The sequence below is a fragment of the Schistocerca serialis genome, chromosome 2 (assembly GCF_023864345.2).
Source record: "Schistocerca serialis cubense isolate TAMUIC-IGC-003099 chromosome 2, iqSchSeri2.2, whole genome shotgun sequence".
Classification (NCBI taxonomy): domain Eukaryota; kingdom Metazoa; phylum Arthropoda; class Insecta; order Orthoptera; family Acrididae; genus Schistocerca; species Schistocerca serialis.
The window spans coordinates 156,723,045-156,739,814 of record NC_064639.1 but is presented as its reverse complement, the minus strand read 5'-3'; the positions used below and the strand labels follow the sequence as shown (position 1 = coordinate 156,739,814).

Here is a 16,770-nt window from a genome sequence, read left to right as displayed (position 1 = left end):
GAGAAGTAGAGAGCGAGAGAATCAGTGAAAACTATTTTGCTTTTAACATATTTCTGATAAATTTTTATTTTTTTGTAAATTCTTCATTCGCTTGGCACGGTCGTGGTAGATTAATGATTTCTTCAAGCTAAAGCTGCAAAGAAATGTCCAGTCTCTGTTTATCAGCACATCAAATTAGTAACAAAATGAAGCAGGAATGTATTTTCTCTTCAGAATTATTTTGTGCCATATTTTGCACTTTTTGCGAATTAACACACTTCTTTACAAGAACAGCTAACTTTCTCTATGATACAGCTTTACAACTGCCTCCAACCAAAACGTAATACCCGTTCCTAGCGAACACAGACACAGATGTATCAGTTTCAGTAAAATGACATGTTTGTGTGATCAGTACGATAGATGTCCTTTACCAAGAATTAACTGTTCGATTAGTACATCACGAAAGCAGAAAGAAATACCATCTTCTGCTCAGTTCGTCTTTTTAACAATTATGCATAACTATGAGTATTATACTAAACCCAAATGTTCTCGATTTTACAACTGAAGAATGCTGTGAAGTACATTAGAAATACAAAAATAATAATGTTCCTCTTAAAATTATTAATATTATGTCACCGTTATGCTTTATCAGTGTGCATTTACATCAGAATTATGTAAAATACAAAACTTGCATTTTCTAACTCTCACGATCGTGTTGTGAATCACAATGTGTCGGGTTCTTCGAGACTTCACGAGAAAAAGAGATGATTTGAACAGTTTACAAGCTACATAAACTATATTTCTTATTTATCTAATATTTCGGCTGTATAAATTTCTGCCATCTTCAGAGTGGGCCAACTGAAGCTGGAGAACGATACTGTTTTAAACTGCAGAAAGCGACAAGTGTTAGAGGCACTGGTCGGCGGCGAAGAGTATGCATAAACTGAATCTGTCGTTACGCAGTCAATCCGTACAGGGATATCGATGTGTAATGTTTAGCTCTACTGTAGCCATGTCATTGTGAGTTTATTGAATGAAGCACTGAATTCCATGTTTTGTCTACGTTGAAATCACCATCTTTGTTAGTTAAATTTTTCGGCAACGAATTTCGATAGCTTCTTTCACCGCAGAGTCCCAAGAAAGATGAAATTGACGCTAGAATTTCATTTCCATACGGCATAGAGTGACCGGTATCAATGCACCGCTCTACCACAGCAGATTTATTGTGCTGCAAGAGTCAGGGATGTCTACGGTGTTAAATATATCTTTGCCGGATTGTACGAGTCGTCTGCCTAATATACGAAAGGCCACGTTCTCTGGGGATCTTGTAAAACCCAAGCTTGCGGAGCATCTTTGACAGAACCCACAAGTGCCGCTGTCTTCGGTGCAGGGCGATCAATCATCAAACGAGCAGTGGTAATTAGAATATGTGTAAATAACTGTAACTCTTGGTGACACAGTGATTCAAATCATGAGTGGTAAAAATTTCAATCGTTGCTACATGGTGACTGACTTTTTGTATGCTATCGCCACTGATGCAAGATATCACTTACCAAATAACGTTGCTATCACCAACAGTAGTGATAAATTAGCTTGCGCGCATTTATCGGCAGGTCATCTTACTGTAATTAGTGCATAGTTCAGAGTTTACGGCTTCTCTGTTTCATTGCATATAACTTCCAGTAAATTCCAAATTCTTTGCTAACAGACCGTTGATTTACATTTTGGCGCAGTTGTATGGTAGTTTTAAACATTAGTGGCCACATTTTGAGAAATTTGCAACGCTAACAGAAGAGTGCAAGATTTACATCTCTGTGCATCACAGCAACCTCCTTGAAAAGCAGTCTGAAATTATTCGAAATACAACAGAAAATCAATTTAACGCTTCCGTTTGGAGTAATGGTACGTTTTTGGGGAAGAGTAACCAAATACTTGTCAGTGAAACACTTCCTGACGCAAGAACTCCCTTATGGCAATGAAGGCAATCAACTTCTTCTCAAGTGGCGGAAGTTGCAGAAACCAACAGAAATTCCACGAAGGTGTGCTTCGTGCCAGGACAAGCATCCTGGATATGCAGCACTTGCAACGTACCATTGTATTCTGAAAAAAATACGGAGACTGTTTTCAGAAATTTAAATTTGAAATTTTCTGAGTGTTTTACGTAGCTTCCTTTAAATCTTTACACGTAAAACAATAACGTATTCATTCTGACTTCATCAGTAAATATATTTCTTTAACCAAACAATAAGCGGTCTCAACAGCATTCTGAAGCAAAACGTGTATCACCAGATTTTTAAGAAATACGTTGCAGAGAGGTTACAAAATATCTTTTACAACTAATTGCAGGGTATAACCAGAAAAACACGCTAAGATCGAGTATTGCAAAAGTCACAAATTTCGTGCAACAAGGGTCACAAGAGAGCGAATTTCTCCGTGCTGCAAGGAGTCGAGAGAGATAAGGGATTTGCACTCAGCTCTGGTTGGAGGCTGGTACTTGAACCGAGGAACTTTGTGTACTTTTCATTCTTTACGTGAAGGAGTAGAGAGAGCTGTTTGCTATGCGGCTCATTATAGAATCGGCGTTCTTTTCGGCCAGTTGCCAGAGAAGCTGCTAGTGAGGCAGAAGGTACTCAATTAGGAATAAATGTGAGAGGATTACCAGTTCCTGCATTTGCCCAGTAACCAAGGACAACCTCCTAATTAGGAGTAAATGAGAGGGTAATGGATGGCATACGAGTGTTCTCATGAGAGATGCTGCAAGTCTATTATTTTTAAAAATATCTGTTGTAACAGTCTCAGTTGCAGTTTGTCATTAATGATAACTAATTTCGGTCAAAACTGGGAGAGTATTACCAGTTTTCATCCCACAGTCAAGGACAATCTCCAACACATCTTGTGAACAAACAGAATTAGAATTTTTTTCTTAAAGAAAGAGAAGGAATAGGAGTGTGTCCTGTGTCATATGTCGTAAAGGAAACAAAGATGCTGCGAGTGACGTTTCGTAGTTGCAGTGTTGGCAGCAGTGTAATCTCTGGTGCAGAGATAATCATTTCTTCGACAGTTAAGAGTTATTTTTCTGACGAATAACATGGAGTATATTGTCGAAAGGTCGGATTTTCGTAGAGATAATAACTCGACAAATGCACCGAGACTGTTTAATAGACTTCATGGTTAGACAAGAAGGAAACAGTTTCAAGTTGTCCTCAAAACTGAGAATTCGTTGTGGATCCTTTTCTACGTCCAATACGCAGATAAACTCTATGAAGCCATCTCACTATCAATGCGCGCAGAGAACTTTGACTTTACTAAGAAAACTGGTATGACAAAGTTTCAGTTTTAATTCGGACCGTTTTCCCCAGTTTTTATAGAAATTTCCGCCATTTGACTGTTAATTGTTTGTTTATTTTACACAATCATGATTTCAGCTTTGTAGCCATCTCAAGTGCATGTTGAAACGTTCAAAAATGTCTGATCTTTCTGCGACATGTCATCGTCGGAAAAGCATATTTCTGGTCTTCTAGACCAGTCGTTGTACTGCAGAATACGAGTACATATCGAAGATTCATAATATGGCTGACATTGTGTGCGATACGAAACCACTAACGTACAGTATGATGTATTTAACACCTACTGTATTCCTGTGACCTGCGTTCATCACATATGTTCATCAATTTAAGTGACCTATTTTAGAAACTTGCCGATGAGGCTTTGGTTATTTGATTTCACAGCTACGCAAAAAACAGAAAGCTACGAATCTCTGGTTGGTTTTTTGTCTTCCTCAGGACGTGAGAAAGCTGGGAGCAGAGGCCTTAGTAACAGTATCGTGTTAACCGGCACCTCTGCTGAAGCAGGTTGCGCGGACACGCTAATTCCGTGGAGTGCTACTTCAGTAGAATGCTTAGCGCATGCGTTAAAAGTGGGTAGCCGTTTAGATTGGCAGTAAGAACTAAACATGACGGTACCGATGGCATTTCCAGTATTCTGCAGTTGCCAGAACTGCGCTTCACTGCTAAGAGGCGCAGTGAACATTCTTTGATACAGTGCGCATCCACAATTATCACAACAACCTCTTCCAGAGGTCTCCGCAAAACACTGTCTTCTGCTTTATTCGTCCAAGCCTAAACTCGAGTGCGGTAGCATAAGTGATTGAGGCAGAATGTCCAAAGGAGTCCCGCTACAAAAATGACGAAAGACGACTGAAGTCACGAGACAACAGTCAGTGGCATTAGAGACGGAAGTAAATATGGATAAGGAAATTGGCAGCGTCCATTTCAGAGGAACCATTCCGTAATTTGCGGTGAGCGATTTAGAGAAACCACAGAAAACCTAAATCTGGGTGGCCGAACGGGGATTTGAACGGTCGTCCTTCCGAATATTAGTCCATAACAAGAAGACTGTTGCCCATCCCAGCATAATGCACCATAGAGAGGGGAAGAAGACATCGGATGTTGACGCTGCGTTTGCCTGACTGTATTAAATGGCTACAGTCTTTTACATAACCACTACACGAATGCACTCGCGACAACATTTGCCCCATGGCGGACTGGGAAGGATTTGGGATTTAGGGGAAGGGGGGGGGGCAATAGAGCAGGGACCTGGCCGTTAGTAAATGTGAATTTAAGGAAAGCAAGTTCAATTTACAGATATCAAAGTTTATGGCAAGAACAATACCAACATCTCTGTTGGAAAATGGTTTAAAAGCAGTCACTTGTGGTGCGCGTTTGCTTCGTTTTGGAGTCGTATTATTAGGCAAGCTGGTTCACCGTGGAAAAAAGGAAAACGGAAAAAATAGAGAAGTGTGAAGATGGTGATCTACATAGTTTCCTCCAGTTTGAGTACAGAACAGGCCTTCAGTCTGGAACCGCGCAACCGCTACGGTCGCAGGTTTGAATCCTGCCTGGGGCATGGATGTGTGTGATGTCCTTAGGTAGTTAGGTTTAAGTAGTTCTAAGTTCTAGGGGGCTAATGACCTCAGCAGCTAAGTCCCATAGTGTTCACAGCCATCTGAACCATTTGAACAGAACAGGGAACGTTCATACAATTGAGTGAAAGCGTCAAAAATGTCCTTCTTTGGAATGTTGTTCGACTCATGCGTGACATTGGCTTATGTCGGTTATGTCACCAAAGCGTTGATTCTTCATGTGAATTTCTGCGTTTTTATGGTAGTTTCTTAATGATACCACGAATTCTCATCACCATGACGATTCTTTCCAGGGAAAAATTGGCCTCACTTTGCATGTTAATCAGGTCATGGGAACAATCCACTGGTAGCTTGTTTTCGTTTGGGAGTCAAGCTGTGTGGGACAAAAGCTGCACACACTCTTCTCTTCTTTGAAACATTTCGCCTCCTGCTGGATTCTGGGACAACAGCTGTTATATTGGACCATCAGCATCCGCAAAACTACTTACTGTGTGTGTTGGAGCATATGGGATCAGCTTATCAGCTCAGCGATAGCATATAAATAAAACCAATAAACACACCTGGTGTTGTTACAGTTACTACATACCAGGTGATTCAGCTGCCCCTACCCATGGGTTTTAGGCAACCCGCATTGCCTTCAAATACAATGCAGAAGACTTTCATATACTCTCGGTCGTTACGTGCAAACTGTCAGTCCTGCAGGAAAAATAAACAGAACCTTTTTGTAGGAAATTTAATGTAGTTAAATTTTCTTCCGGAATACGTTATCAATAGAGGCCGTAGTTTCCTAATTATTCAAGAGAAACGTACGTAAGTGCTCTTCAAAGGCGCCTCCCTTGAATAACTGAAATACCGTGGCCTTCAACAAAAACGTGTCCCAATAAAAAAGAAAAAAAATTAACTGCATTAAATTTCCAGCGGAAGGGACCTGTTCATTTTTTCTGTAAGACTTATAGTTTGCACTTAGTGATCGAGAGAATACGTAAATTTTGCGCGTGGTGGCGTTTCAGGTTGCATAAAACCCATAGGTAGTGCCAGATGAATCACCTTGTATGTTTTCCAGAGTGTCTTGATCACTTCAGAGACGTTGCCCCATGCCGATTTGTGACACAACATCGTTGAAACACTACGGACACACACACACACACACACACACACACACACTGATTAACACTGTCTCTTCACAACTGACTGGTCGAATGTACAGCTCTTGTTTACAGTTGTTAGTTCAAGCTGCCACCGTAGTAATACTCTGCCGCCGCTTATTTGCCATGGATAAAAACAGTCTCGGAAACTTAACGGATTTACGCCATCTTGCATACTTGTTACATTAATTAAATAGTGAAAGGGAAGATTACTTCACCTCCAACTAATCGATAATCCTCCATACAGGCAGGCTATCAGTGGTGTCCGTTGGCATGGAGAAATTAAATGGATTACATGGCGTAAAACGATTTAGTTTGATTATTTTCTAATTAATTGGCAATCAGGTCTGTGGCTACTGTCAAAGAACTCGGAATTTTTTCAGGCAACTGGAATGTGTGATTGAAATCGCGAAATTAATTTTACTCGTCTCTCTTTCTTTATACTGGGGACTGGACTACGCAGCCTTTGTGGCTTCGTCACGTGCGTTGTTTGCCTTCAAAAGTCTCTGCAGTACAATGTACAAGATATTATGAAATTATGTCTATTATAGAATGGTACACGATATCAGGGTTTGGGAGTTCAGTATTCTGTGTAGTAGCTGTAAAAGAGTGTGACTGAACAGCTCCTTGACGGTCGAATGATGTGTGGTTGTATGGTTTTCCTAGGTTTCACGCTAGACAAGGAGTCCAACACAATAGCCATCATCTGCCAGGACGTGACGGTCATCCTGGCATTCGACACCCGAGAGCGGCAAATGCAGTGGCAGGTGAAGATATCAAACAATCTGGGCGAAGGTAAGGCATAAACAGCTACAGTATTCTAACTTAAGAAGTAATGCAGTGTTCCTTAAATGACACATAGATATTCTATTGTTAGTCTCTCCATACATTTTTGCTTTACTGTAAGTGCAAGCTTATTTACTGAACAAGAATAAGAATGTTTTATTTTTGTGCGTAATTTATCAAAAATTAATTTACATTCATTCTTGATGTGGTTGAAACAACAGTCATTTCAAATCGGTTTAAAGGATGAGTCAGGTGGGAAGGTACATCCTCTTCTTAAAGGTTTCCGAAGAAAGTAATGGAACAGGACAAGTGAAGGGGATAGTAAATGAAACATTGTGATCTAACATTTTGTTTGATTCCTAAGGATATTTTTGTTTCGTCGTTACAACTACAATAAGGTGCATGTTTTTCTGATGAGATGCGTTTTGCTTCAGTGAAGAAAAGCATCGCGGTCTGTAATTAAAAACGATTCCTTTTTTAGATCTAAAAGCAGTTCGTTAACAATTTTTTGGTTTTTACTTTTACTTTTACAACAGATAGTTGGTTTTTACTTTTACTTTTACAAAGAATTGTTAAAGATCTTTTTTCAATCTAAAAAGAAATCAAATTGTAAATCTCTTCAGTTACAGACCACTGATGATGCTTTACTTCAATAAAGCGAAACGCATCTGTTGAGAAGAAGATGCGTTTTCTCCTAGTTGTAATGACGGAACAAAAATACATTCAGGAATTGTAAAGCAGTTACGGACAGTATGGGCTCACAAATGAAGAATTGTTTTTTATAATATTGTGTATATTTCCTCAGAAAAGACGTTCAAAAAGTGCAACGTCAACTACAATGCATTTTGCAGCTCTTTTAGACAGCTGCTGTGTTGCTGATTCGTATGGTCCTTTACTTGAGCACACACAGATAATACAAGCGAGAAGTTCCTGCTTCACGTCCACTCTGCAGATGTAGACTTCACTCTTAAGCCAACTACACAAACAGTAATGTAATGGCGTAAGATCGGGTGACCTCGATGGCCAAAAAATTACTCTGCAGCGACCGGAATATGAAGCAGCTTCTTCGTTCTGAAAGCACATATGATGCTGTGTTGCCAAAGGAATATTCTCCAAGTATTCTCGTAATGCATTTTGAAGGAAATGAAGATACCGTATTCCATACGTGTGAACCGATGAGCTGATCATCAATAATATCGCAAAACACGTCCACGGAGAAAACAACTTGAAAATTTGTCTCCACAGTAGCGTGCAGATTTTCATCTGCACACACGTGAGAGTTGTGCTTGTCATTGACGCCATTGCGGGCAAATATTGACTCATCAGTGAACAGAATACATGGAATACAGCGTTCATTGGCAAAGATCCACCGAAATAATTCCTGTCGTTTGGTATCACCTCCTACACGCAGATGTTGCGCAATCTGCCGATCATGCGGTTGCAGATCCTGCTAATGTACGTGTCCATAACCTTCATTGGTGGAATAGCAAGCTGTACAGCAATTCTTCTGAAGCTGGTAGTTGGGCTACGTTCTTTCATTTCAAGAATGTTATCAACTACAGTAAGGTCTTGTTGGACAGAAAGTTCTTTGATACAACACGTACCCTGGGAAGCGTTCCACCGCACACAATCTGTTACACACGCTGCTAAATACCCTGCTATCTGGAACTCTCCGATAAGGAAATCGTATTCGGGAACAACGGGCTTGGAATTCCCATTGCGAAACCCATAGACAAAGGTCATGTCACCATACTCCACATGTGCGACGACCAGTGGCATTTTCGCTGCACTGTCCCGTACTGGTTTGACTGTACACGGAACAACACTGTAGTACATTGGTGCAACCACTGTAGTACTGAGACGTGAGGTAAGCAACGTGTAGTCCTACACTTACAGCTCTCGTCTCATCGCCATAAGCAACAGAAGTGCGCATTGAAATAGTCAGTAAAGCCAACACTGTGTAGCCTGATGTCGCTTTGTTTCCATTCACATGTGAGTGCTGGTGAAGAAACGACTGACACCAATGATTTTCAAACAGCTTTGTGTCGGATACGGTTAAAAAAAGGGCGGACGTTCATTTGAAGTTTTTTGTTCAGAATCACCAATACTATGTCCGCACCGACAGCTGAGTGGTCAGCGTGACGGATGCCGTCTTAAGGGCCCGGGTTCGATTTCCGGCTGGGTTGGGGATTTTCTCCGCTCAGGGACTGGTGTTGTGCTGTCTTCATCATCATTTCATCCCAACCGGCGCGCAGATCTCCCAGTGCTGCGTCGAATGTAATAAGACTTGCACAAAGGCAGCCGAACCTACCCCGCAAGGGGCCTCCCGGCCAATGACACCGAACGCTCATTTCCATTTACCAATACTATGAATCCTGAAAGCAGGTACCTTTCCTCCAGACTGACTGCAAATATAGAGGCGTCAGACACAGTCTGAATAGCTTGTAAGGGTATTGCAGGATAGGTTCTGCTGCGCCTCTTCGGAATTAATTGGCACTGTAGCCATTACAAGCCTTCGAGGTTGTTTTTGATGACCCTGTATACTGGATATACGCTCTTGAGCAGTTGAATTAGACATAGATGCTATTCGAAAGAGATCGCTCTTGCCGACCTTTTTCCAGCCATCGTCGTAAATAGTCGAGCTAAGAGTGAACTTTTTTCTCCCGAATGGTTTGATGTGACCAACCACTACTTCTTCCCCCTGCTAACACCTTCATCTTTCTCCTCAACTGTTTATTGGATCTATCCCAATCACAGTCTTCCCATACACTTTTTGGCCTCTATAGCTGCCACCACAACCCTGAAAATTATTCCCTAATGTCTTAACACACGCCCAATCATACTGTCCTTTCTTTCTCCGATTTTGCAGAGAACATTATTTCATACGTTCTTAGACACCGTAGTTCTCAGAATCATTCTATAAACGCTTCGAGTCTGTTCTTCTCTGGTTTCTGCCACAGTCCTTGAATGACTTCTTTAGAATTCTGTGCTCCATACGTATATTTTCAGAAATTTATTCCTCACATAAAGGCCTCTTTTGGATACCAGTAGACTTCTCTTGGTCATGACTGCCATCTTTGCTTGTACTAGTCTGCTTTTTATATCCTACTTGCTTCGTCCGTCATTCGTTATTTTTCTTATAAGGTAGAAGAATACCTTCATTTCATCTACTTCGTGATGTTAGCTTTACCGCTAGTTTCATTTCTACTTGTCATTACTTTCTTCTCCCTACGGCTTACTCCGTCCGTATTCTGTGCTCATTCTGTTTTCATTTCTCTTAGTATATCGTGTGATTCTTCCTTGATTTCATTGAAAATAGCAATATCATCAGCGTCACTTATCATTCATATCCTTTCATCTTGAAGTGTAATACCAATCCTCAAAGTTTTTTCTTCAATATAGAGATTGAGCTGCAGAGTAGAAACACTGCATTTGTATCTTACACCTTTTTTGATTCGAATATTTCGTTCTTGGACTTCCATACCTAATGTTCGTTTTTGATTCTTATACATATTGTACAATACCCGACGTTCACTATATCTTACTTTTTTTCCTCATAATTTCGAACGTCTTGCACCATCTAGCATTGTAGAGGACTTTTTCAAGGTCGACTAATCCTACGAACGAGTCTTGATTTTTCCAAAGTGTTGCTTCCATTACCAAACGTATCTGCAGTACTGCCTCACTAGTACATAACGGGTGGAATCATGGCATTTGATCTTGGCCAAATAGTAAGAGGGTCACGCTTGGGACACTCCATTCGCCAGGGTCATTCAGTCAATGAGATTTTTATTTGCCGCCGAATTAAGGGTCTGCTATGAGTACCTCAGTTCGGGATAAATTTCCGCCTTCGAAATCAACTGTGAAAGATCAAAGGATACAGAGAAAAGTGTATTAATGAAGCGAATGCTAATGTTATGCAACTTTTGTCCGACAAAAATTTTGAAATCTAGGTTTTTAGTAATGTAACGATGTTCTTAGGCTTGTTGGAATATTTAGATTCCTCTGTCGGTACATAACTTAGGCGTTCTGTCCTAGACTTACAATTTTTTTTTTTTGCGCTAGCCACACTTGTCCTTTCTTTCTATAAGTTTGGTCCTTTTTCCTTATATCATTTCTGTTACGCAATATTGATTATCTGCCCTCAAACCATTTCACTATCTTCAATAATTTATATACTGTATGTTCACCTAAGAATCCCTTGCTCGGCTACAGTGCGAATCAAGATCTCACTTGACCCACGCGCCTGACTAGTTGATGCAAGCACGTAACAATGCTTAACGCATATGGAGAGGAAAATGCTATTGTCCACTGTTAAACATGACTGACACACGGCCACGTCGCCTGTAAGTCATAATGGAAACAAAGGGGACAAACTTTTGTTATGTACCTTTGTTGTGACCGACGATGGGAACGTCCTCGAGAAATTTCCACATCGAAATGCAGCTCACAACCTACATCTACATTTAAACTCGGCACGCAACTTGTAATGCATGGCAGAGGGTTTCTTCCTGTTCTATTAACGTATGCAGCGCAGAAAGAATGATCGCTTAAACACCTCTGTGCGCGATATAAGTGGTTTATTCTTGTCATCGCTTCGAGAGTGATATCAAGGGGGGATTTGGTGTATTCCTAGAATCGTCACTTAGTGATGGTCCTGAAACTTTACAAGCACGTTTCATCGAAACAGTTTGCGTCTGTCTTCAGGTTCCTCACAGTTCAGTTTCTTCGGCATTGCTGTGACACTATGCCATGGCTCAAACAAACCTGTTGCCGTCTGTGTTGCCTTTCCGTGCATATGTTCTATATCAGTGTAGTCGTATTTGGTACCAGTGCTACACACCTGAGCAATGTTCTAGGATTAACTGCACGATTGCTTTGCTCGCAATCTCCATTTCCACAGTATTTGACCCATAAACCAAAGTCTGTCATTTGATTTACCTACCATTAAGCATATGTGATCGTTACATTTCAAATCCCTACAAATTTTGACACCCAAGACTTTGTATGAGTTCATGGATTCCAGTTACGACACTTTGATATTGAAGTCATGGGCGACTACATATTTTCTTTTTTTGAAGCGCAAAATTTTGTGTTTCTAAACATTTAAAGCAATTTTCTAATTTCTGCACTGTTTCGAAATTTTATCAAGATCCGACAGAATATTTGTGCAGCTTTTCTCCGACAGTTATTCACTGCATCCGCGGCGAGAGGCCTCAGGCTCTATTAATATTGTCTAAAAGGCAATTAATATACAACACGAACAGCAAGGATCCCAACACACTTCTCAGGCGCACACCTGAAATTGCTTATACATCTGTCAATGGCTCCATTCTAAAGATAACATGCTGTGTCGTCCCTACCAATAAATTCAAAACCCAATCACAAATTTGCTTGACGCCCCCTTACGCAGCTGTGTCGTTTACAAGTATTGGCACTTATCTGAATTCATGAGATACTGCACCTCCTTACTGCCTTGTTCCATGGCTTTTTAAGTATGTCATGTGAGAGAAATGCGACTTTGTTGTCACATGATCAATATTGTCGGAATGCATGCTCGTTGGCATGGAGGAGCTCATTCTGTTTGAGATACCTCACTATGTTTGATTTCAGAAAATGATGGTCTTATTTAGAAACTGACCTATCTCCACTTCAGACCAATATCCAGTTTGTGGACATAGAATGTTGTCCAAACGTTCTTTCATCATGCTGCTTGGCTTTTGTTTTCGGTTTGTCATTAAACTTTTTCAATATGGCATCGGTAAATAAGTGTTATTTCCCAAAGTTTCATACCTCCTTTACCTATTATTTTGTGTCACATTTTTGCACAGTCACTTGAGAATGATACACGTGAGTTAGAAGTAAGGATGTTATTCTGCTTTGCTTGCGAAGTGTAAGCCAACAATGTTGAAACGAGACAATGAGTGGGCGTCTCTTGTAGTTAACGTAAGAGTCAATCGGTAGAGGCCTTAAACATGGAAAATTTTATGTTGTGAACCGGCTTTTTAAGAAAATCACGGATAACTGATCTACAGCCATTTTATAACAAAGTGTTCTCTCTTTAGAGAAAGTGTATATTGTTCCCAACAAATGATGAGTTATTAATTCATTCCTAAATGCAGTAGATTACTTAGTGTTTGAGACTGTGTAAATGTTATTGACGTTTTATGTCAGACAGATAAAAATTGTACTTGTTTTTAATGACAATATACAGAAAAATTCAGTGATTTTTATACGGAGCGACTTAACTCCAAAACCGGAAGTATTTCCTGTGGACTAGGATTTGTCTGTCTGTTGCGTCTGTATTTAAAACATGAAAATGGTGCTATGTGTCAAAAACTGCGCAGAAGGAACGGTTACGTCATTTAAAATATGTGTCCCAAAAATTTTAATTTATTGGAGAAAGGTCACTTTGGAAATACGCTCTTCATATGTTCCACTATTCTGTACCCAACTGATTCCAAGTATACTTGTCGTAAACGTGCGTGGTCGGTGATGTGTTCTGAACTCTGGGAATAGTTTCTTGCCCGGATTTTATAGTGTATTGTGGTTAAAATAGAGACTAACTCAACCACTTGTTCGGTAGAGATTCTGATAGGAATTCCACTGGGCGATGGAACTATCTTCAGTTTTAGAAATATCAGCTGCTTCACAACGCCACTAATATCTATAACATGACTCAACTTTGTGGCGGAGCGAGAATTAAACTGCGCTAGTACTCTCGGAGTATCCTTTGTAAGGAAACATTTGAAAAAGGCGTTCAGCATTTAAGCTTTTGCTCTGTCTCCCCAGTTTCAGTTCCTGTATCGTCCATCAGTGCCTGGAAATTAACTTTGGTACCTAACTAGCAACCTTTACATTTAACTAGAATGTCTTTTGGCTTTGCTAGACATAGATGTTTCGACACTATTCTTCCATGGTAGTCTTTGTAGACTTCACGCATTGCCCCCTTGGCAACCAAACGCGTTTTGTTCAGGATCATTCTACCTACAGCTCTATGGTTTATGCTAGGTTTTACACGTACTGTGCTGTAACCTCTGTTTCTACAAAAGCGCTTTTACACTGATTGTATACCATGTAGGGACCCTCCCTTGATGAGCTGTTCTGCTGGGTACACATCTATCAAGTTTACGGACAACTATTCTTCTACATGCTCCCCCCCAACACTAAATGTTTTACTTTACTGGCCATTAAAATTGCTACACCAAGAAGAAATGCAGATGATAAACGGGTATTCATTGGACAAATATATTATACTAGAACTGACACGTGATTACATTTTCACGCAATTTGGGTGCATACATCCTGAGAAGTCAGTACCCAGAACAAGCACCTCTCACCGTAATAACGGCCTTGATACGCCTGTGCGTTGAGTCAAACAGAGCTTGGATGGCGTGTACAGGTACAGCTGCCCATGCAGCTTCAACACGATACCACAGTTGATCAAGAGTAGTGATGGGCATATTGTGATGAGCCACTAGCTCGGTCACCATTGACCAGACGTTTTCAGTTGGTGAGAGATCTGGAGAATGTGCTGACTACGGCAGCAGTCGAACATTTTCTGTATCCAGAATGGACTGTACAGGACCTGCTACATGCGATCGTGCATTATCCTGCTGAAATGTAAAGTTTCGCAGGGATCGAATGAAGGGTAGAGGCACGGGTCGTAACACCTCTGAAATGTAACGTCCACTGTTAATAGTGCCGTCAATGCGAACAAGAAGTGACCGAGAGGTGTAACCAATGGCACCCCATACCATCACGCCGGATGATACGATAGTATGGCGATGACGAATACACGCTTTCAATGTGCGTTCACCGCGATGCTGCCAAATACGGATGTGACCATTATGAATCTGTAAACAGAACATGGATTCATCCGAAAAAATTACGTTTTGCCAGTCACGCACCCAGGTTCCTCGTTGAGTTCACCATCGCAGGCGGTCTTGTCTGTAATGCAGCGTCAAGGGTAACCGCTGACATGGTCTCCGAGCTGATAGTCCATGCTGCTCCAAACGTCGTCGAACTGTTCGTACAGATGGTCGTTGTCTTGGAAACGTCCCCATCTGTTGACTCAGGGATCGAGACGTGGCTGCACGATCCATTACAGCCATCCGGATAAGATGCCTGTCATCTCTACTGCTAGTGATACAAGGCCGTTGGGATCCAGCACGGCGTTCCGTATTACCCTCCTGACCCCAACGATTCCATATTCTGGTAACAGTCATTGGATCTCGACAAACGCGAGCAGCAATGTGGCGATACGACAAACCGCTATCGCGATAGGCTACAATCCGACATTTATCAAAGTCGGAAACGTGATGGTACGCATTTCTCCTCCTTACACGAGGCTTCACAACACCGTTTCCCCAGGCAACGCCGGTCAACTGCTGTTAGTGTATGAGAAATCGGTTGGAAACTTTCCTCAGGTCGGCACGTTGTAGGTGTCGCCACAAGCGCCAACCTTGTGTGAATGCTCTGAAGAGCTAATCTTTTGCATATCACAGCATTTTCTTCCTGTCGGTTAAATTTCGCGTCTTTAGCACGTCATCTTCGTGGTGTAGCAATTTTAATGGCCAGTAGTGTATATCCGTCATTGAGGTGCGACATATTGCGGTTAATGCGTTTCGCCCTGTGTCCTGTGTCTTCAGACGTCCAGTTCCTGATCCAGATAACGTCGGCTCCTCCGCGCGCTAAGATAGCTGCTGGACCAGCACGGCTGCACGTGAAGGAGCAGCGCTTCTGCCTCACCTCCGGCGTACCACCCAGGCTGCTGGGCTTCTGGGACATCAGCCAGCTCAGGTGAGTCAGCTCAGCATTATTCTCTTGTCTGTCTTACATCAAGGCAGCCTGCTGTATGGGCTGCCTTGTTGTATTATTAAAGCCGACCGCTGTGGCCGAGCGGTTCTAGGCGATTCAGACCGGAACCGTGCTACTGCTATGTTCGCGGGTTCAAATCCTGCCTTTTTTTATTTATATAGATATCAATGTGCGGACAGTCACAGTTAATCAAGCCTGGAAAACTAAAACAGAATGAAGACTCCATCGAAGATAGTAAACATAAATAACACGAAAATAAAGCTACCACTTCGTAGTTAGGCTTCCCAGCGACTGCGCCCACTGATAAAGATAGTTCAATATATGATCGTTTGCAGTTCGTTCTGACCTCGTCTACCACAGCCTGGAACATTCCAGCAACACGGCAGGCTGTGAAAGGCACTCCATAGGTAGTTTGCGAAGCATTGTCGATATCTGGTATGCCCGGAAATAGCATGATGTCTTTCTTGCAAATAGAGCCAGAAGTCAAGTAAATTCTTGTGTCCGTCACGATAGAGTTAATGGACCGCATGTCCACGTATCCAAGTGACGAAGTTGGTCCGAGTCTTGGGGTAAAATGTCTCATCCGGAAACAATATCGTGCGTGCAGATATATGCTCCGGCATAACTCGCAAGAGATAAGCCAGCATCTGCCGCATTAGGTGCCAAACCGGTTCCGCCTCTCTACAGCTCAGGCGGTGCTCGTCAGAATGTACTATATTACAACCCGCACAATTCGGAGAGTCTGCCATGTGGATATTGTAGAGACGTTTTTGTGACACCATCTTCTCATTAACGTCTACGTACCATTGGGAAACAACATCGGAATCAAGCATGGCATCGTGTACAGACTTCCATACCACGCGCCACCGTACGTCAGGATATTTTAGTTCGACCACATTTAGGGGGCGGCGTTGCAGCATATCGTGATATAGACGTCGAGTTGTGGCCATTCGTGGTGTCGTGAGCGCTACACTGGAATAACTTTGTTCTAAATAGAAACCTCCTATATAAAAGAGGGGCGCTGGGATGTCCTGTAGTGGCACCGGCGCTCTTAGTGAAGCAGGTCGTAGCGCCGTCAGAAGCAGACTCGTGAGGCTCGTAGGACAACAACGCAGCAGA

The 16,770-nt window shown here is 41.7% G+C and overlaps 1 protein-coding gene across 1 annotated transcript in view; it reads left to right on the top strand.

Moving 5' to 3' along the window:
* Positions 1-16,770, top strand: part of LOC126455818 (uncharacterized) — a 387,921-nt gene that overhangs the window by 328,268 nt on the left and 42,883 nt on the right. Inside the window, exons 4-5 of the mRNA XM_050091578.1 lie at positions 6,712-6,840; positions 15,483-15,633. Coding sequence (XP_049947535.1) covers positions 6,712-6,840; positions 15,483-15,633 — 280 coding nt within the window. The remainder of the gene's footprint in view (positions 1-6,711; positions 6,841-15,482; positions 15,634-16,770) is intronic.